The 21,691-nt window shown below is 35.7% G+C and overlaps 1 protein-coding gene across 1 annotated transcript in view; it reads right to left on the bottom strand.

Annotated features, from left to right (window-relative positions):
- The window catches only part of MALRD1 (MAM and LDL receptor class A domain containing 1), a 576,646-nt gene extending 563,917 nt beyond the window's left edge, over positions 1-12,729 (bottom strand). Inside the window, exons 1-2 of the mRNA XM_070382053.1 lie at positions 12,552-12,729; positions 4,050-4,190 (exon numbers count right to left, since the gene is read on the bottom strand). Of these exons, the coding sequence (XP_070238154.1) occupies positions 4,050-4,190; positions 12,552-12,729 (319 nt within the window). The remainder of the gene's footprint in view (positions 1-4,049; positions 4,191-12,551) is intronic.
- Between the last annotated feature and the right edge of the window lie 8,962 nt (positions 12,730-21,691).

The following is a 21,691-nucleotide window of genomic DNA, read 5'->3' as shown; positions in this document are numbered from 1 at the left end:
GTAATAATATTATTTTATCAAATTTGCAATGTTATATACTTTTAAAAATCAGTACTACATCTTAATCACTCTGCTTCAAGCTTTAGTAGACGTCAAACATCAGCACAGTGATGCTTTTAATGTTCTAACAGATTTTCAAAATTAGCTCAGAAAACTTCTCTAGGCATTGATTACATGATGAAACTTAATCTGGAGCACTGGCAAATTATTTCAAGTGTAAGTTAATAAAAAATTTTATTAAAACTCACAAAATAAGGATTTTTTAATTAAGACAAGATTTCAGCATAGCTTTTTTCCATAAACATTTTCAACACTTTATATCTGAAGGCAAAACATTTGCTTATTTAAAAGTATCCTAGGGAAAAACACATATTTTAACATTTAGTTGTAGTTATGAGACACATCACTGTTATTAAAATCACTAGCCTTTCATTACTATGCTAATCAAAATTTTGCCTCCTTTTCCCTTTTTGGCTTATATTATTATTTCCATTTTACAGATGAGGACACTGAAACAACATAATAAGCAGGTTAGCAGGGCCAGGGTTCAAACCCAACGAGTCTGACTCCAGAGATCTGGAGTCAAACCAAGTGATACAGATAAAAACAGTGTCTGCCTGTACAACATCTCAATTTTGATATAAATGATCCCACTTTATCTCTTGACTAGGCTATCAAAAAATTAGCATGGCAAAATGAGAAAATAGGCAGAAGGAAGGAAGGAAGGAAAGAAATAGGGATAAAAAGGAGGAGAACAGAAAAGAGGCAGAGATTCTGATGTTGTCTAACTTCCAGATGAAGAGGCAAGCAAGAAAGAGTAAGAGCTACATATGACATAAACTCAAAGTATCAAGTCTTCTGCCCATGATGGAGACTGCAGTAAGTAAAAGTATACTGCAAAAAATCTTGTAAAGTACAAGGAAGAAATGGTGGGGAGGTTCTAAAAGGGAAACGGTATTACAGTGGCTAAAATCTGGGAACCAGATTCAGTGTCACCATATAGTCCAATTGAATTCACAATAAAACTTTTATGTATTGCCGTGAATCACTGGTCCTGTTTGTGAAGCTGGTCTTTCTTGGTGGGTAGGGAGCAAGGGTGGTGGTGAAAAAGTTGGCTAACAATTTTTCCTAACAATGGTTAAAAATTATTTTTTAAAACTTATTTTTGTCATCAAAGTCAAGGAAGATAAACATTTTACTTACATGAGAGTTAAAACTAGGAAAACCAAAATTATTCAGTTCAGTTCAGTCGGTCAGTCGTGTCCGACTCTTTGCGACCCCATGAATCGCAGCACGCCAGGCCTCCCTGTCCATCACCAACTCCCAGAGTTCACCCAGACTCACATCCATCGAGTCAGCGATGCCATCCAGCCATCTCATCCTCTGTCGTCCCCTTCTCCTCCTGCCCCCAATCCCTCCCAGCATCAGAGTCTTTTCCAATGAGTCAACTCTTCACATGAGGTGGCAAAAGTATTGGAGTTTCAGCTTTAGCATCATTCTTTCCAAAGAAATCCCAGGGCTGATCTCCTTCAGAATGGACTGGTTGGATCTCCTTGGAGTCCAAGGGACCCTCAAGAGTCTTCTCCAACACCACACTTCAAAAGCATCAATTCTTCGGTGCTCAGCCTTCTTCACAGTCCAACTCTCACATCCATACATGACCACTGGAAAAACCATAGCCTTGACTAGACGAACCTTTGTTGGCAAAGTAATGTCTCTGCTTTTCAATATGCTATCTAGGTTGGTCATAACTTTCCTTCCAAGGAGTAAGCGTCTTTTAATTTCATGGCTGCAGTCACCATCTGCAGTGGTTTTGGAGCACAAAAAAATAAAGTCTGACACTGTTTCCACTGTTTCCCCATCTATTTCCCATGAAGTGATGGGACCGGATGCCATGATCTACATTTTCTGAATGTTGAGCTTTAAGCCAACTTTTTCACTCTCCACTTTCACTTTCATCAAGAGGATTTTTAGTTCCTCTTCACTTTCTGCCATAAGGGTGGTGTCATCTGCATATCTGAGGTTATTGATATTTCTCCCAGCAATCTTGATTCCAGTTTGTGTTTCTTCCAGTCCAGCATTTCTCATGATGTACTCTGCAGATAAGTTAAATAAGCAGGGTGACAATATACAGCCTTGATGTAATCCTTTTCCTATTTGGAACCAGTCTGTTGTTCCATGTCCAGTTCCAACTGTTGCTTTCTGAGTTGCATACAGATTTCTCAAGAGGCAGGTCAGGTGGTCTGGTATTCCCATCTCTTGAAGAATTTTCCACAGTTTATTGTGATCCACACAGTCAAAGGCTTTGGCATAGTCAATAAAGCAGAAATAGATGTTTTTCTGGAACTCTCTTGCTTTTTCCATGATCCAGCGGATGTTAGCAATTTGATCTCTGGTTCCTCTGCCTTTTCTAAAACCAGCTTGAACATCAGGAAGTTCACGGTTCCCTTATTGCTAAAGCCTGGCTTGGAGAATTTTGAGCATTACTTTACTAGCATGTGAGATGAGTGCAATTGTGCGGTAGTTTGAGCATTCTTTGGCATTGCCTTTCTTTGGGATTGGAATGAAAACTGACCTTTTCCAGTCCTGTGGCCACTGCTGAGTTTTCCAAATTGGCTGGCATATTGAGTGCAGCACTTTCACAGCATCACCTTTCAGGATTTGAAAGATCTCAACTGGAATTCTATCACCTCCACTAGCTTTGTTCGTAGTGATGCTTCCTAAGGCCCACCTGACTTCACATTCCAGGTTGTCTGGCTCTAGGTCAGTGATCACACCATTGTGATTATCTTGGTCGTTAAGATCTTTTTTGTATAGTTCTTCTGTGTATTCTTGCCATCCAGCTTTGTATCAGATAGTTTATGACAAGTTCTACTCAAAATATCTTATTTAGCTCTTAAATCTGATCCAAGATAGATTTTAGAATTGAGTAAACCAAGTCTTAACAAAGTAAATTGCTCAAGATTATATAGTTAGTAAGTGTCAGTGCTGGGATTCCAACCACATGTATACTATTTATGTAAACATTTCCAAACAATTAATATGCAATTGCTCTAAATTATCTCTAAGCAGGTAATTCTCTGGTGGTCCAGTGGTTGTGACTTGGGCATTCAGTGCCATGGACCCAGGTTCGATCCCGGGTTGGGGAACTAAGATCCCACAAGTTGCACAGTGCAGCCAAAAAGAAAAAGTTATCTTCAGGGAAACATTCATATATAGCATTTAATTGTATTTATTTGAGAGAAGTACAAACTTTAAAAAATTACCAGCCTTCAATTAGTTATGCCAGGCAAAAGATTACCTCTTTCCATATCACGTATAAGGCTATCAAATGAAAGCAGGCACAGGGTCAATTTCTGTTCCCTAAAATATCTTAATTGCCTGGTATAAAATGGTGAATGAATGGAATTCATTAGCTAACAAATAAAACAAATAAATATCTGGGTCCAGAGCCAACTCAAAGGCCAGTGGTCAACCCATCAGTGCTTTCTAGGCAGTCAAAGAAAATGAGCATTACTACAATCAGTCGAGCCAAAAGCAAAGATATTTGACAAATTAATTTATGTAGGATTGTCACATTTAAATTTCACAGTTTTCAGATAGAGAAAATAGCTAGAAAATCCCAATTATCTATATGGTCCTTTGGGATCTCAGGAACCCAATTATAAGTATCTAATATGACATTTTAGATACTGAGTGGCTCAGTGGTAAAGAATCCACCTGAAAGACAGGAGACATGGGTTTGATCCCTGGGTCGGGAAGATCCCTTGCAGAAGGAAGTGGTGACCCACTCCAGTATTCTTGCCTGGAGAATCCCATGGATAAAGGAGCTTGATAGGCTATAGTCCATGAGGTTGCAACGAGTCAGACATGACTTAGCAACCAGATAACAACAACAATATGACACTTTAGAATCACAAACATCTTGAATATGGTTAAAGAAGATATCAAATTAGACATTATAATCATAATCTCTAAATATCAGCCAAGATTTTACTGTCCTAACCAACTGTTTGACAAAAATGAATAATAAAGTTCAAAGCATTTACCAGACATATCACCATTGTGATCATAAAATGGAGGTGACTGGCCGATCAGCCCATTCCTCTTTGTCCAGCCAAGTCGCAGACTCTGATCTCGTATCATACTACAGAGCCCATCCTCAAAATCACATCTTTCATAATCCGAGCCTAATGAGAGAGAAAAGAAATTAGCTTCCAAAACCCTATGTGTCTTCTTAAGAAATTATACAATACATGAAAAAAGAAAGCTTAGGAACAAATGAGAAATAGAGATTAACAGCTGGATAGTTTTTCACAATTTCAGTCTACTTTATCGATGCAAAGATTTTCTGCACATGACATTCAAATAAATCCCCACACATAAAAACCAGCGTGGTCATACAGACAGAATGTCACACATGAGGTCATAAGACTGAGGACCTAGGCCTGATTTTGTCTCTTACTAACTGAAGGCCTAGCTAAACCATTTAATCACACCAAGCCCTTTTTTTCACCTATGAAACTAAAATACTGACATCCTGTCCTTTCTCCCTTGAATGATTTCTATGAAGATCAAATGATACAATGTATTTTAATCACACACAAAAAAGGGTATTTTCTGGCTTTTTTTTTTTTTTTCCATTTTCTCTGGGTACAAGTGATCCAACAGGCTTGGGAGAAAGAAAAGGGTTTGGACACCTGGTTGCTTGTGATAATCATCCAGAGTGGTCTTTATTCCATTATCCAACATCTGCAAATGACACTCTCTAAAAAATAGGTTAATTCAACCACAAATATACCATCCCTGGGTTGCAGCTCTTAGTAACGGTGATTTTCCTTTGACAAGTTTGTTCTTGTCCTGACTGGTTGCATGAGCCACAGTGCTTATTCAGACTAATAGATAAGACAGTGCTTGGCAACCCAGTCACAAAAACCTAATTTTTATTTAATCATATTTTGGTTAAAATATTACTTAGTAATACATCTGGTGCATGTTCTTGTGATCATCCATGTGAGTACTAAGAGCCAATTTAGAAATGACACTTTTTTAAAATTTTATTTATAAACTTCACAATATTGTATTAGTTTTGCCAAACATCAAAATGAATCTGCCACAACCTGCTTTACTATCAATGGTCTGTTTTATTAATTTTAGTCCTAGATTCCTTATTGAAAGATTTTACAAAGCAGCTGTATTCTGTAATATTAACAGGAATATTCTAGGTACAATTTACTGAGGAAGGTCAGTGATAGGCTTTCTACTTCTAGCAGTTTACTCTTCACAACAACCTTACAAAGCAGGCAGCAAGTGAATGCTGGGGCCAAAAGTGGAACCCAAGTCTTTTTTGATTCCAAAACCTGAATTCTTAAAATTCTAAGGTCTCATTGTTAATCCACTAACCCATTTTTACCAAATACTTAGAATTAAAGGTCGGTAGGTAGGTCAGAGTTTCTACTCAAACTGAGGAAACCAATATTTCCAGGTAGAAGCAATGTCCTTCTACCTAAAAACTAAGAAACTTGATTAGTTTATGAATCATACTATGATTAAATTTACAATTGCCTTAAGGCCTTTAAAATGGTTAGAATTGCTGGAATGTCTGAGTTATTACCTCATGGACTCCTACTGATCCAAGAATCTAGTTGAACAGAAAATGAACTAAATTATATGCTATTTGTATATAAATGTGTGTCACTCAAATAGCTATGCAATAGCCTGCATAAATATGTATCTGTTTAAGTCTCTTTCAGCTCCAAGCAATGTTTCCAATGATCTATTTCTGATTACAAAATACTCACAAAAGTAATTTTATCACTGTATTTCAACAATTATGTGTATGAAATATACTCACATTCTCACATAGGTGTCAGTTTTTAAATACCAAGAAATTACCTTGTGTTAAAATTACTTAGTTGATGTTTGTTTTCAATGTTTTTGTTCTCTTTAATAAACAAGGATAACGATGATGTATTTTGAACTGTTAGAGCTACAAAGTAGCTAAATAAAACATTTTTATTTCTGAATAGTCTCAACAGGGGTTCTTTTCGTTACAGCATGAATCTAATGAGCATACATTTTTCAACTCATTCTTATTAAAAAGAAGCAATCATGAACATCTCATAACTGCTGGGTTATTCAAAAAATCCATCAGAAAATTTTCTAAGTACTCGTTTTTCTCCCAATAGAGAACTGAGCATTTTAAGCCATTTGAACAATTTTTCTTGAATTGTGGTTGATTTGCCTTTTATAATCTCATATGCCACCCATCTACATTCAAATCTGACAGTACTTGCTATAGTAAAATCTGTGTGGAGATTTATCTGCTATTATAGCAATGCTGCGGTTGGACTGGATATGGAACAAGAAAGAATGGACGCAGGAACTTATCCAGAGAATCATGTTCCTGAGCTTTCTGAACTTGAGAAACTCCTCATTTTGCTTTTAATTTTGTGATACCACAGGTCAAGTGTACTATCATCAAAAAGAGACTGTCTCTATGTTGTTCTTTGAGGTTGCTTGGAAGACCCGAGTATCTTCTGAATTGGCTTCCACCATGCCAGATTCTCTCATTAAAATTTTACTGCAGAGCCATTCAAAGATGTGATCATTAACACCGTAATTGGGGAAAATATTTTTTAAAATATCCTCAAGTGATAGTTAACATAGGGCATGCTTCTGAGAAAATGGAAAGGAATTAAAAAAAATTTAATAGTGGTAATGGTGAAGAAATTGATGCAGAATTCAGGATTAACTTAGTATGAGTAGGTCATCACAATAATGAAGTTCTTAGAAAACAGAAAATATAAGAATAAGAAATTTTTTAAAAGGAGAGGTAGAAGGCATTTATTTCACAGTTTTGCCTGGGCCTATATTAATAATGCACATTTTTTCCCTCTTGAAAGATCTAGGAGGCAGAGTTGTAATCTTTCCTTAATGATATAATCCTGCTTTTCTTAAAAAATTGTGCTAAGACATACATAAAATGCATCATTTTAAGTATATAGCTCTGTTGTAAAGTTTAAAAATAAAATTAAATTAAAAAAAAAACAAATACATTCACACTAATATGCAACCATCATCACCCTTCAAGTTCACAACTGTTTCATTTCCCCCAACTAAAACTTTTCATCCTCCCTCCCCTCAGCCCCTCAAAACCACCATTCTACTTTCTGTCTATAAACTTGCGTACTCTAGGTACCTCATAAAAGTGGAATAAAATATTTGTCCTTTTGTGATTGGTTTATTTCACTTAATATAATTGCTCTCAAGGTTCATCCATGTTGTAGCATGTGTCAGAATGTCCTTCCTTTTTAAATCTGAACAATATTCCATTGTATGTATCTACCACATCTTATTTATTCATTCATCTGCTGGAGGATACTTGGGTACTACTAACTTCTAAACACTCATAAGTCTTCCAATCCCTGAATATGAAATGTCTTTGCATTTATTTGGGTCTTCTTTAATTTCTTCCAGCCAACAATTTTTAGATTTCATATCCTTGGTTATGTTTATTCCTAGGTATTTTATTTTTTTTTACCCTTTTATGAATGGAATTTTTTCTTAATTTCCTTTTTAGATGGTTCATTGTGTACAGAAATGCAGTTAACATTTGTATGTTGATTTTGAATCTGGCTGCTGCTGCTAAGTCGCTTCAGTCGTGTCTTAATTTGTTTCTTTGTTCTAACATTTTTTTCATAGACTTTTTAGGATTTTCTACATTTAAGATCACATTTTCTGTGAACAGAGATAATTTTTTGTGTTCATATCCAGTTTTAATGGCTTTAATTTCTTTTTATTGTCTAATTGCTCTGGCTGGGACTTCTAGTACTATGCTGACAGAAGTGATTAAAGAGGGCATCTTATCTTGTTCCAGATCTTAAAGAAAGAGCTTTCAGTCTGTCACCACTGAGTATAATGTTAGCTGTGGATTTTTCATATATAGCCATTATGTGTTAAGGTTAATTTCCTTCTAGTCCAAGATTAAGTGCTTTTATCTCATTCCTTTTTGAAGAAAGCTATGTATTACATAGTCACAAACTTTCACATACATTTTAATGTTTAGATGATTTCCCTCATGTAGACAGCATATAAAAAATTTTCACAAAGAATTATCTCCCTTACTCTCATTTAATTTAAAAATTAATGGCCAGTTCCTGCAAAGGATAAAAATACATTCAAAATATTCCAATTAAATAAAAGTAAATTTTAATTATCCTCAAAAGTAAATTTCCATGAAAGAGTGCTATTATTTGGCTGGGCAATTTGAAACCATTAATTAATTTTTATCAGGGAAATGTTTATACTTCACACTGAATTAATTTTAATAGTTTCAATGAGACAAAAATATGAAAAATCCTAATTCAGAAAGGTATGTGATAGCAAATGGAATAAGAAGTTCCATAGCTCACACCAGAATTATCTAATGTTACTTAGGTTGGAATCTTGTCATATAGTTGCCTTTAATCTCAATCGGCAAGAATTTGACACAGATACCATCAGTGACACATGAAAAAAAGATTTCCAAATCATTATTTTAACTGTAATATGTTACTCAAGATTACCAAAATTCAAAGGAATTCTCTGTATCTAATTGTCTGGTGATTTCTACAGAATTACTGACTATGTGTGGCATTTACTCCAGCCTGCAGTAATATTACATGAGTATTATAAAGGTTATATAGCTGCTTACAAACAATTCTCTACTTCAGAGCAGCAATTTGGCCAAAAGATCTTCTCACTTTTCACTGCTGTCTGTAATGGTGAATATGGGACCTTTAATAGAAAGTTATCCCTCTTGCATAGAGAAAATTCATTTTGCATTCAATGTAGTGGTAAGATAAATACTGCACATGAAGACTCACATTTCACTCTATTAATGTTTATCTTCATATACTTCAATGAACTTCTACAATTACAATTACTTTTAAAAATAGTTGAAATTTATGTCATCCTACTGAAGAAACAATGTTTTTACTTAATATCATCTGAATAAACACTATCACCTCTCAGATTTTCAGAATGTACCTCTGAGGTAATTTTCACACATTTCACATACAATGATTTATATGAAGTAAATACCTTTTGAAAAATTCCTAAATTCAAAAAGTTTGCAAAAGAAGTTAGGTAATACTTTAAAACTTATGATATATCTCATCATATCAAAGTAAACAAAAGAGGCCAAATGGAAGTACTCTTAAGACATGTAAGTATGAGAGAAATTGTATAACTGAATATATTTTTCCATTTTTTAGACACAGTAAATTTAGCTCTAAACATAAATGTTAAACAGTTAATGTTTAAATGTTAAACAGTTCATGTTAAAACTAACTTCAGGTATGCTCAAGTAATTATCTAAGAATATTTTCTGGCAGTATTCCAGTAGTCGAGACCCACTGCATGGGATATACCTCAACATTGTATCAATAGTATAGTTTATTATCTTATGGTTGATTTGTTATCTGAATGATAGCAACATAAGTAACATTACTGTTTTGTTCCTGAGTAAAAGTAAAACAATAAAGCCTTCGGACATCAAATAATTTTGCATGATTGCTAAAAGAGAAACTATGGCTTAGTTTAATTAAACTAATAAAAACTTAATAGAATGAGGAAGACCAGGCAATGGGGTACTGCAGGGAGGCAGACAATGTGACACGAGAAACATAATTTAAAAATACCTAGAGCAGTACCACTGGAGAAGGCAATGGCACCCCACTCCAGTACTCTTGCCTGGAAAATCCCATGGACGGAGGAACCTGGTAGGCCGAAGTCCATGGGGTCGCTAAGAGTCCGACACGACTGAGCGACTTCACTTTCACTTTTCACTTTTCATGCATTGGAGAAGGAAATGGCAACCCACTCCAGTGTTCTTGCCTGGAGAATCCCAGGGGCAGGGGAGCCTGGTGGGCTGCCATCTATGGGGTCGCACAGAGTCGGACACAACTGAAGTGACTTAGCAGCAGAGCAGTACCACAACATTTATTTCCCTGGCTCAGGATATTAATAAATTCTAGTAAAGGGAAGTTCTTGTCAACATTAAAAACATATCATTGTTACACCTAAAAATTATTTTTCTTGCTCAAAATTTATTTGCTCAATATCATGTATATAGAATTTATTTCATTCTGAAGATTTAGTCTAAATTTACTATCTTAAAAAAATACTGAGTTAAAATAATACGTTTAAATATTCTGAAAATAGGACCATCATGTAAAATAAGAAATTTTTCAAAAAATTATTAATAGAATTAGTTGCATCTGAATTTTAACTATGTCAATTTCATTTAAAAAAATTATATTAATCCATTCTCTAGAGCTTACATTATTTGGACTTTAATGAGGGTCACAAATTGCTTTTTTCCCCCAAAATGTGATTGCTTAAACATCATAATAAAGTTAGCTTTAGGAAAAAAAAAATCTTGTCTGTAAGTTTAGTATTGCAAATTTTCAAGAGAAAAACTGCTTTGCTATCATGATTCCTCCACAATATTTTCCCTCTAGTGTACAAAAGAAACTCATGCTTAAAAGTGATTGTCAATTTTATCTACGGCTATCCCATTTTAAATAAAATACCAAAGTGGAACTTCTCAGAAATGAAAAGTGAAAAAGCCAAGAGGTGACTTCCCCAGGGTAACATTTAAAATGAAATCTGTTTATTCGACAGATCTGCTCCTTCATGCTTCTCTCAGTCTGGGATTATTAGAATCTTTCATGCAGCCAGATCTTTCCTGCTCAGCAACTCTCCCCTTCTTTCGCATTAACCTTTTCCTCAAAGCAGAACCACTCATGTTATCAGAGCAATCGTGCTAAAGGAAGCTTCAGAGGGATTATTAATGGAAGGGACTTTGCACTTCTGGTCAAACTAGCCAAGTGGTTTCCCTTTGCTGCTCAAAGAATAGTAATGGCTTCTGCCAGACAGCCAAAGAAAGGGCAGTGAGTCCACAGGTGGCCTCTGGATAAACTGGACAAATATAAATGAATCCTTCTTTTTCGTTGCACTTTGTGTTTAATAGTTCCTAACAGCCTGATTGTAATCACAAACTGTAGGAGAAAAATCCCTCACCTGTTTCCTTCTAAAGAGGAGATTTCCAGTTTTTCTTGTTTTTTTGTAGTAACGACTGAATTTACAAATTCCAACAAAGCAAATATGTAGAGCTGTATGTAGAAGATGAAGAATTCTGTAAGCACTAATTAAGATCATATCTGAACACAAAACAGAAACTGTTTGACTGAATTGTTCTAAAATACTAGACTTAGTGCCTCCAGGTATCTGAGGGTTACTACAAATCAATAATGGACCCATTTAATTGTATGAAAATGTTGTTTATAAAAGGTGGCTGCCTGTAGGAATGGCACTCGTTCCATTGATGAAATGCAGTCTATTTTCAGGATGTGATACTGTAATGGAAACTACAGAAACATACATGCCTTTACCCATATCTTCCTAAGTGAATTTTTTATTAATGTTATATCAGGAGCATTTTCCCACCAGGGAGATCAGTTTATCTCATTTTATGACTTCTTATAACAAACTGGAGGTTCAAGATCACACAATTAGTAGATGGTTGACCCAGGATCCAAATCAAGGCCCTGAACTCTCTAAGGCTTCCCCTCTTTTCCTCTGCCTTAGAATCAAAGGATATTCATCAGTTATGCTCTGTGTACAACAGGTACCAACTTACTTGGTGGGGATATCATAGAAGCAAAAATAAAACCTCAATCTTAAATTCATATTAAATATTCCCATAACTATATTCCAACTTAAGCTCATAATTTCCATCACAGCATTTTAAAACTGCATGACTAAGTTTTTTAAAAATCTTGTTTCATGGATAACAACATTAAACTTACCTTTTTGCATTTCATTCCCTCTTGATACTCAGTAAAAACTGATTCAAAATACATCCCATCAAGTGGAATCTTAGCAATATGATAACATTTAAGTAGAGTTGTTTTTATTTGTGGATCTGTTTCTTTAAATTTATTTATTTTTAACTGAAGGATAATTGCTTTGTAATATTGTGTTGCCTTCTGCCACATATCAACATGAATCAACTATAGGTATATGTATTCGCCCTACTTCTTGAAACTCCTTCCTACCCCTGCCATCCTATCCCACCCCTCTAGACTATCAGACCACTGGATTTGAGTTACCTGTTATCATACAGAAACATTCCACTGGCTATCTATTTTACATCACCAACTTGATGGACATGAGTTTGAGTAAGCTCCGAGAGTTGGTGATGGACAGGAAAGCCTGGCATGCTGCAGACCGTGGGGTCGCAAAACGTTGGACAAGACTGAGCGACTGAACTGATGATGCTTCAATGCTACTCTCTCAATTCATCCCACCCTCACCATTCCCAACCTGTGTCCATAAGTCTACTCTTTATGTCTGAAAAAGTCTTTTAGTTTCTGATTGATACTGAAGTCATTTAAATTAACTCTGTGCAGAATCAGGCATCTAACTGAACTTCCTCAGGCAACTCAGCAGCTCCTGGATTAAAGATGGACAGGACTTAGAGGAAGGAGAGAAAGGAAACTTACATTGCTGTTCATCGCTCATGTCACCACACTGATCTGTGAAGTCACACACATTGTCAAGAGGCAGGGAGACTCCATTGTCACACTGAAAGGCTCCGGTTCCTTGTTGAACCGTTATGGAGATGAAAATACAGGAAATCCAAAGGACACACAAAGCTTCAATCTTTGGGAAAGCTAACATTCTGGCAGAGGAGCATCACTTGACATGTCTCTTAGAGATCAGGCAGCGGTAACAGGTGAGTCCATAATTGGAAACATCCTTTTTCTTTTCTCTGTTCTTTGATTTCCAGGTTTACCTCTTATGACTGGAAACTATTGGTAACTATCCACAACTCTTAACAAATGAGTCCAAGGCAGCGCATTTACTCTTTCAGAGGAGTGTCTTTAGAAAATATTTAACTGAACAATTGCATCATTTCTATATCTAGCTAAGCATGTATGTTTATTGCCCTAGTTATACCATGTTCAAACAGTTTAAGCCCTTATAATCAGGCTATATCTTGAAAGAAAAAAAAATTTTTTTTAAAAGAGCAAGCACATAAATGGGAGGAAAACCACTGCAAAGTTAGAAGCAACATAAAAATGTTCTATATGAATTCCTATGTTTAATCATGTTCATGCAATTCAGAACATTGTCATGAAAATTTATTCAAATATTTCAGGCCTGTTAGAACTGAAATATTAGATTAAATATTAAATATTAGAACTGTTTCATGAGAATGAAATTCTTGTCCTTTATCACTGAGTGGAAACTTTGCACTGTTTGTTGAGATAAACTGAAAAACACCAGATTTTAAAAACCAAAGGGACACTGGAGATCATTATTTTCCAAATCACATTATTTGGACTCAAGAAAGTTAAGGTATATGTATGAGGAAATACAGTAATTTGGTGTTAGAAACTGGAACTCAAATATCCTGCTGCTGAGTACAGTGCTCTTTCTTCTGTAGTATGTGGATTTCCCTGTTAATTCATCTTAATTTGCTTTTACAAGTGAAACATATGATTTCAGGGTGATATTCACAATGAACAGTATTCTCAAGTTCAGAACACTTGAACTTCATATTATAAATAATAATTCAGTGAAGCTGAAAAATAGAAATCAGATGAAGATTATTCAAAATAGTCCTTTATATTTGATTTATTAACAGTAAAGTTCTTTCAAAGTATTTTTAATTTCTGCAATATAACTTCAAGAGATGAAAACACAAAGACTATACAAAGTAACTGAAGAATGTAGGGTGAAAAGAATCACAGACCAGGGACCAATAATGTACCTATGCTTTTAAAGAAGATACAAGGAAAGCAAGATTTTTCACATATTCAAAGAGAAAAGGCCCAATAAACATATAAATTTCTACAGTATGATTATTCAGGATTCTAGGAGAAAAATTCATAATTTTGCCCTATTATTAAACACTTCACACAATTTAGCATTTCCTCACTCTGTGCTTTATTCTATTTCAGAAATATTTATTCTCCCCACCTGTTTTGTAAGTGAGTGCCTACTCCTTTCTTTGTACATCTCTCAAATGCTGATTAACCTGTTAGTCCTTCTCTGTGCTCAGATTATATTTTCCAGGCTTTCTCTTCATGCTCATAATTTCAAGTATCATCTATACATTGTTGTCTCCCGAGTCCATATCTGAAGCCCTGATATGACATGCTGAAAGTGAAAGTGAAATTCACTCGGTCATGTCCGACTCTTTGTGACCCCATGGACTGTATCCATGGAATTCTCCAGGCCAGAATACTGGAGTGGGTAGCCTTTCCCTTCTCCAGGGGATCTTCCCAATCCAGGGATCCCACATTGCAGGTGGATTCTTTACCAGCTAAGCCACAAGGGAAGCCCAAGAATACTGGAGTGGGTAGCCTATCGCTTCTCCAGCAGATCTTCCCAACCCAGGAATCAAACTGGGGTCTCCTGCATTGCAAGCGGATTCTTTACCAACTGAGCTATGAGGGAAGCCCATGATATAACATGCTGCTGCTGCTAAGTCGCTTCAGTCGTGTCCAACTCTGTGCAACCCCATAGACAGCAGCCCACCAGGCGCCCCCGTCCCTGGGACTCTCCAGGCAAGAACACTGGAGTGGATTGCCATTTCCTTCTCCAATGCAGGAAAGTGAAAAGTGAAAGTGAAGTCGCTCAGTCGTGTCCGACCCTCAGCGACCCCATGGACTGAAGCCTACCAGGCTCTTCCGCCCATGGGATTTTCCAGGCAAGAGTACTAGAGTGGGGTGCCATCGCCTTCTGCAATATAACATGCTACTCAAACCTATATTTTAAGTCTTCTTCCTGAGTATATATACACATACACACAGCACATAGACAGACACTGTGACTTCTCTACTTGTGTCAAAAATTAACCTCATCTTCCTTTCCCCCACCCACTCAATGAGCCTTTACTCCCATATTCTATATTTCAGTGAACAGCACCACCTTGCCAAGCCAGGAACTGATATGTTGGTCCAGGACTACTCTCATCACCTATCCATCAGTCATCAAATCTCATGAGTTGAATTCCATATATGTCAAGTGAAGACTCCATCACTTCTTATCTCAGCAACACCCTGAACCAGATGTCTCCTATCCACAACTCATTTTCCATTCTTCAGGCAGAGTGATCATTTTCAAAGCATAAGCCACTCCTACTTATTTCCATCTGAAATAACTGTAGGTGCCATATGCCCTAGCAGCTTACCTGCTGCAGTTCACTGCTGATTGAATCCTCCTCTGTGTTCTCCATCACAATTTTGCTTAAGCATGACCCTGGCAGTTTTCTGAACATGCATCTCAAGACTCCAGATCTGAGATCTCCTTCCTATTCCAACCACCAGATGCATATTAATTAGTCTTTAGTTTTCCAATTTTGAAGACTATCTTTGAAGTATCTTGACTTATTTTCTCAGGTTGAATTAAGTTTTGTCACCGGATTGTCTCTCATAGTCTTCTGCTCACTAATCTTAAGTACTTCTGGGTCTGGTGTGGTCACTGATGTTTACTTCAGTGATTCCTCCACTAGTCTATAAGACTGGAGCTGGACTGTGACTTTCTCGCTATTGTATCTTGAGTTACTAGCAAGGTCCTGGCAGATAGGTCCGTAAGTAATTCCTTATTGAATGTAATTTAGGAGAGCTTACTATCATTTCAACTTTTGCTGCTGCTGCTAAGTCGCTTCAGTCATGTCCGACTCTGTGCAACCCCAGAGACAGCAGCCCACCAGGCTCCCCCGTCCCTGGGATTCTCCAGGCAAGAACACTGGAATGGGTTGCCATTTCCTTCTCCAATGCATGAAAGTGAAAAGTGAAAGTGAAGTTGCTCAGTCGTGTCCAACTCTTAGCAACCCCATGGACTGCAGCCTACCAGGCTCCTCCATCCATAGGATTTGCCAGGCAAGAGTACTGGAGTGGGTTGCTTTGCTAGGCACATGTAAATAAATGCAAGAGTTGAAGTTTTTAGTGCCTCTACATAAAAGGGATATAATTCTTGTGTTCAATGTGGCTTTTTTTTATTTCCAAATCTTGTTCTGTTTTTAAAGGTCCTTTAGATTTTGAAATTGCAATTTTGTGTTGCATTGGCAATACACTCCACCACCTGCTCACACTAAATAAGTAAAGACATGTATCATGTCAAAACTCATTCCAGATTTTCCTTTTCAAGTAAGGAAGACAAAAGAGAATAGAAATGAGAGAATGTTATAAAGAAGAAAAAAGAATGAGCAGAAGAGTGTAAAAAGGCATGAAAACATAAAAACATTTCAATTTTATATTCTAACTGAATTCAGGTCCCTTAACATTTTATATGATCACTATTTTCCATTTAGAAAAAAAGTTATATATTTCATTGCTGTCATAGCTGTTTATTGCATAGTTTCAGCTGGGAAACTCCTTTATTAACCATTACTGTCTCCTAAAACTAACATTACTCTATACTGTTTCAAGTGCCATTCATCATTTAGACAAGAAATGAACTGGAATAATGGCACCCAAAGTAAATCAGTATAATCCAGTATATAAAGCAAATTTATATTTTGTGGCCAAAAGATAAAATTATATTCAAATGATAATATATTTAATCACTTTCCCTCTACATATACCAAAGGGGTATAAACTGATACTGGTAGCACCCAGGGATGTTTTTATCTAGTTTACTGAGGAAAAGGACAAGTCTTAGAGATCCAGTGCTCATACACTGGGCTGGGTGCATTACATACACTGTCTCATTATATCCAAAATGTCTTGCATTGTTCCCTAGATCTAAATTTAAAAAATAGTACTCAGTTGTCCAAGATCACGTGATTATTAAATGATGGTACATACCTGGATTAGAACTCAAAGAGAGATGAGTTCTAAAATTGCATAGTCTAAAAAAGGACTATGTAATTTTAATTGGCAATAATTGTTCAATAATTTCATAAGGCAATATAAAGGTGAGATTTCCAAGAGGCAAAGTGACAGAGAATATTCATTTTAGAAAGACATACCATTCTATTTTTTTTTAAATATTGAGAAGCTACTTTACACTAGACATTGGGGGTGGGGGTTAGGAAGATAGGAGAGACACAATGGAAAAAAAAAAAAGACAATGTGCCTAACTTAAAAGAAATTACAACTTGGAAAGGTGATATGAGACATTTATAAAAAAATGTACTCACACTGATACTAATTTTGGCTAAAAAGTGGTAGGTTATACTTTATATTTAAAAAGCAGCATTCTCAAAATACAAGAAAGTTAGATGATAGATGGAGTGGAATATAAACTGTTTTAAAATATATAATTGAATCCTGAGCCTAAAAAACTCAAAGAAAATTCCCAAGAGTTGGAAGGGAAATAGGAAAAAGGAACTAGCATTAACTCAGAGTTTATTACTGAAAGATGGTACTAAAGAATATTTTAAGGAAAATTTCAGATGAGTTCAAAATAATGACTGAAAGAAGGTATAAGATGCATGAAGAAGGCATGAGAAAGCACTTGCTGTATTACAGATTGAAGTGACCCATAACCCTAATTTTTAAAGATGAACTGCAAAAGAGATACTGATGTATAGAACAGTTTTATGGACTCTGTGGGAGAGGGAGAGGGTGGGAAGATTTGGGAGAATGACATTGAAACATGTAAAATATCATGTAAGAAACGAGTTGCCAGTCCAGGTTCGATGCACGATACTGGATGCTTGGGGCTAGTGCACTGGGACGACCCAGAGGGATGGTATGGGGAGGGAGGAGGGTTCAGGATGGGGAACACATGTATACCTGTGGCAGATTCATTTTGATATTTGGCAAAACTAATACAATTATGTAAAGTTTAAAAATAAAATAAAAAAAAAAAAGATGAACTGAGAAAGGTCATAAAAAGATTTAGATTTATATAGCATAGGGAAATACAGTTGCTATCACTGCAGAAAGCCAGAGGAAGAATATGCTAGGAAATAAATTCCTGACACCTTCAATAAGGATTCTCATAGGTTATGATCATCCAAATAAGAACTCGGTGAAAAATTAACTGGCAAATCATAAACAAGTCTATATAACTCGGGGCCATCACAAATAATCAAATAAACAAAGCTACAATTACATACCCAAAGTGTCATACACTGGTATTATGTAATAGTGAATAAAAATTATTTATCAAAGATTTTAAAAGATTAAAATTTTAAAACAAGCACAAGGAAAGAGACTAAACATGATTTTATAAAAGTGCCCAGGAAAAATATAATCATTGAGAATGAAAGTAAAGTAAATGGTAGAAGCAGGAAGAAAAAAAAATGAATAAAGAATTTAGTGAATTGGAAGATAGATATTTTTTTAAATATACAAAATGCACCATAGAGATGTATGCAAATATTTTATAGTATAGTTTAACAGCCTGGAACATAGAATCGTAGAATCCAACATACGACTAAATGAAACTTACAAGAGATATTAAAAAAAGAAATATAGACAGGCAATATTTAAAGTAAAAATTTTCCAGAAAAGAAGGTCATGAACTAGTAACCCTTTTGATTCCTTCAATTGTCTACAACCTCCTCTAGAAGACAGAAGCAGAGGGGATGCTTCCTAACTTATTCTATGAAGACATGCATGTGTGCTCAGTTGCTCAGTTGCGTCCCATTCTTTGTGACCCCGTGAACTGTAGCCCATGTGGCTCCTCTGTCCTTGGAATTTTCCAGGCAAGAATACTGGAGTAGGTTGCTGTTTCCTACTCCAGTTCTATGAGGACAGCATTACCCTATTACCAGACAAAAGACAAAAGAAGAAAAGTTACAAACCAATCTTTCATGAACACAGATGTAAAAATCCCCAACAAACTGAAGGCAAATCAAATCCAGCAATGTATAAAAATAAATGTGTGTGCACGCAAGCTAAGTCACTTTCGTCATGTCCGAACTATATGCCACTCTATACATTACCAAGTGGAATTTATTCCAGATGTGTAAAATTGGTTCAACATTCAAAATCAATTAAGGTAATCCATCACATCAACTGTCTATAAATAAGAAAAGTTATGATTATATCAACTGATGCAAAAAAAGTATTGGACACAATCCAACATTAATTATAATTTTAAAAAACTCTCAGAAAACCAGGAATATAAAGAAATTATCTTCTTGATGAACATCTACTGAAACCCCACAGCTAATATCATACTTAATGGTGAGAAAGTAGGTGTTTTCTCCCTAAGATCAGAAATAAGGCAAGGATGTCCTCTTTTCCTGTTCAATATCATACTGAAAGACCTACATAATGCAGCAAGGAAACACACACACACACACAAATGATATACTGATTGGGAAAGAAGAAATAAAACTGTTAAATTTTTTATGACAATTTTACATGTAAAAAGAAATTTTTTTAACCACAAATTTTAAAAAAATCCTGAAACTAACAAGTGATTACAGAAAGGTTACAGGATCCAAGGTTAATATATAAGGTAAACCACTTTCCTATATACCTGTAATGGACAATTAGGCTTTGAAATTAAAAACACAGAACTATTTTTATTAGTATCCAAGAAATGTATAAATATAAATCTAAAAACATATGCATAAGAGTAATATACAGAAATATAAAGTTTTTATTTTAAAAAATCAAAGAAAATTTGAATAAATGGAGAAACATCCCATGTTTATGGATAAGATGACAATGTTAACAGCTCTTCCCAACTTCATGTATGACCTCAACACAATCCCAATAAAAATTCCACCAAGTTATTTTATGAATATTCACAAAATGAGTCTAAAGTTCACATGAAAAGGCAAAGACTCAGAAAAATCAATCCTGAAGAACAACATTTGAAGACTTCACAACAGTGTGAATATACCACCTAATTTCAAAAGTTAGTATAAAGCTTTAGTAATCAAAACCACGTGGTACTGGTTAAAGAAGAGTTAAATTAATCAGTGGAACAGAATGGAGAGCCCAGAAACAGATCCACACCAATACAGCAAGTTGGCTTCTGACAAAGGAGCAGGGGCAATTCAGAGAAAGAATAACCTTTCCAACAACTGGACATCTACCCAGGAAAAATACCCTGATGCTGGGCAGGACTGGGGACAGGAGAAGAAGGGGATGACAGAGGATGAGATGCATGGACGGCATCACCGACTCGATGAACTTGAGTTTGAGTGAACTCCGGGAGTTGGTGATAGACAGGGAGGTTTGGCATGCTGCAATTCATGGGGTCGCAAAGAGTCGGACACGACTGAGCTACTGAACTGAACTGAAAGATATTAACATATAAACACAGACTTTAGAGCTTTCACTTTCATTAATTCAAAGTCGATCATAAACCAAAATGTAAAAAGTTTAACTATAAAGTGCAGAAAATAACATAGGGGAAAATTGAGGGGACCTTGGGCTTGGCAATGATTTTTTACATATAATATCCAAAGCACTATATATAAAAGGGAATAAATGGGTAAATTTGATTTTATTAAAATTAAAAATGTCTCTCTGAAAGACTAAGTGAATGAAAAGATTAGCCATAGACTGAGAGAAAATCTTTCTCAGTACATTATCTGATAAAGGTCTTGGGTCTAAAATAATAGAGAACTGTGAAATATCAACAATGGAAAAAAAATCTAATTCAAAATTGGACAAGAAGAAAAAAAAAACTGATTAGAGACTTCAATCCAAAACCTGAAACCATAAAATTCCTAGAAGAAAGCAGAGGGTGTAAGCTTCTGGACATTCATCTTGGCAATGTTTGTTTATTTTGGATTTGACGTCAAAAGCAAAGGCTGCAAAAGCAAAACCAAACAAGTGGGGCTAGATCAAACCTCAAAGCTTCTGCAAAGCAAAGGAAACCATCAACACAATGAAAAGACAATCTATGGAAATGGGAGAAAATATTTGTAAGTCAGATAAAAGGCAAATATCTAAAATATGTTTAAAAAATTCACACAACTTAATATCAAAAATAATAATAATGATTCTATTTTAAAATGGGAAGAACCAAATAAACATTTTTCCAGAGAAGATGTAGGTATGACCAAAAGGTTCGTGAAAAAGTGTTTAACATCAGTAATCATCTGGAAAATGCAAAGCCAAATCACAATGATGTATTACCTCATACCTGTTAGAATGGCTGTCTTCAAGAGACAGGAGAAAATAAGTGTTGGTGAAGATGTGGAGAAAAGGGAACTCATACTCACTGTTGCTGGGAATGCAAATTGTATAGCTACTTTAGAAAGCAGTTATGTGATTTTTTTCAGAAAATTAAAAATACGAATACCACATGATCCAGTAATCCCACTTCTGGGTATGTAGCCAAAGGGAATGAAAATGGGATATTGAAGACGTATCACGCCCCCATATCCACTGCAACATTATTCACAACCATCAAGTTACAGAAGTAACCTAAGTGTCTGTCAGCAGATGAATAATGGATAAAGAAGCGGTACATGTACACATGGAGTATTATTCAGCCCTGATAAAGAAGAAAATAGTGCCAGTTGGGACAACGTGGATAGACCTTGAGGACATTATGCTTAATGAGCCAGACAAAGACAAATGGTATATATCACTTGTATGTGGAAAAGGCTGAAGTCATAGAAATGGAGAATCCAGTAGTGATTACAAGGGACTGGGGATGGGGGAAAATGAGGAGAAGCTGGTCAAAGCTTATAAACGTCTACTCAGAA

Source organism: Bos mutus, chromosome 13, assembly GCF_027580195.1.
Source record: "Bos mutus isolate GX-2022 chromosome 13, NWIPB_WYAK_1.1, whole genome shotgun sequence".
Taxonomy (NCBI): Eukaryota; Metazoa; Chordata; class Mammalia; order Artiodactyla; family Bovidae; genus Bos; species Bos mutus.
The sequence above is the reverse complement of the archived record's forward strand: the minus strand, read 5'-3'. Positions and strand labels throughout refer to the sequence as shown.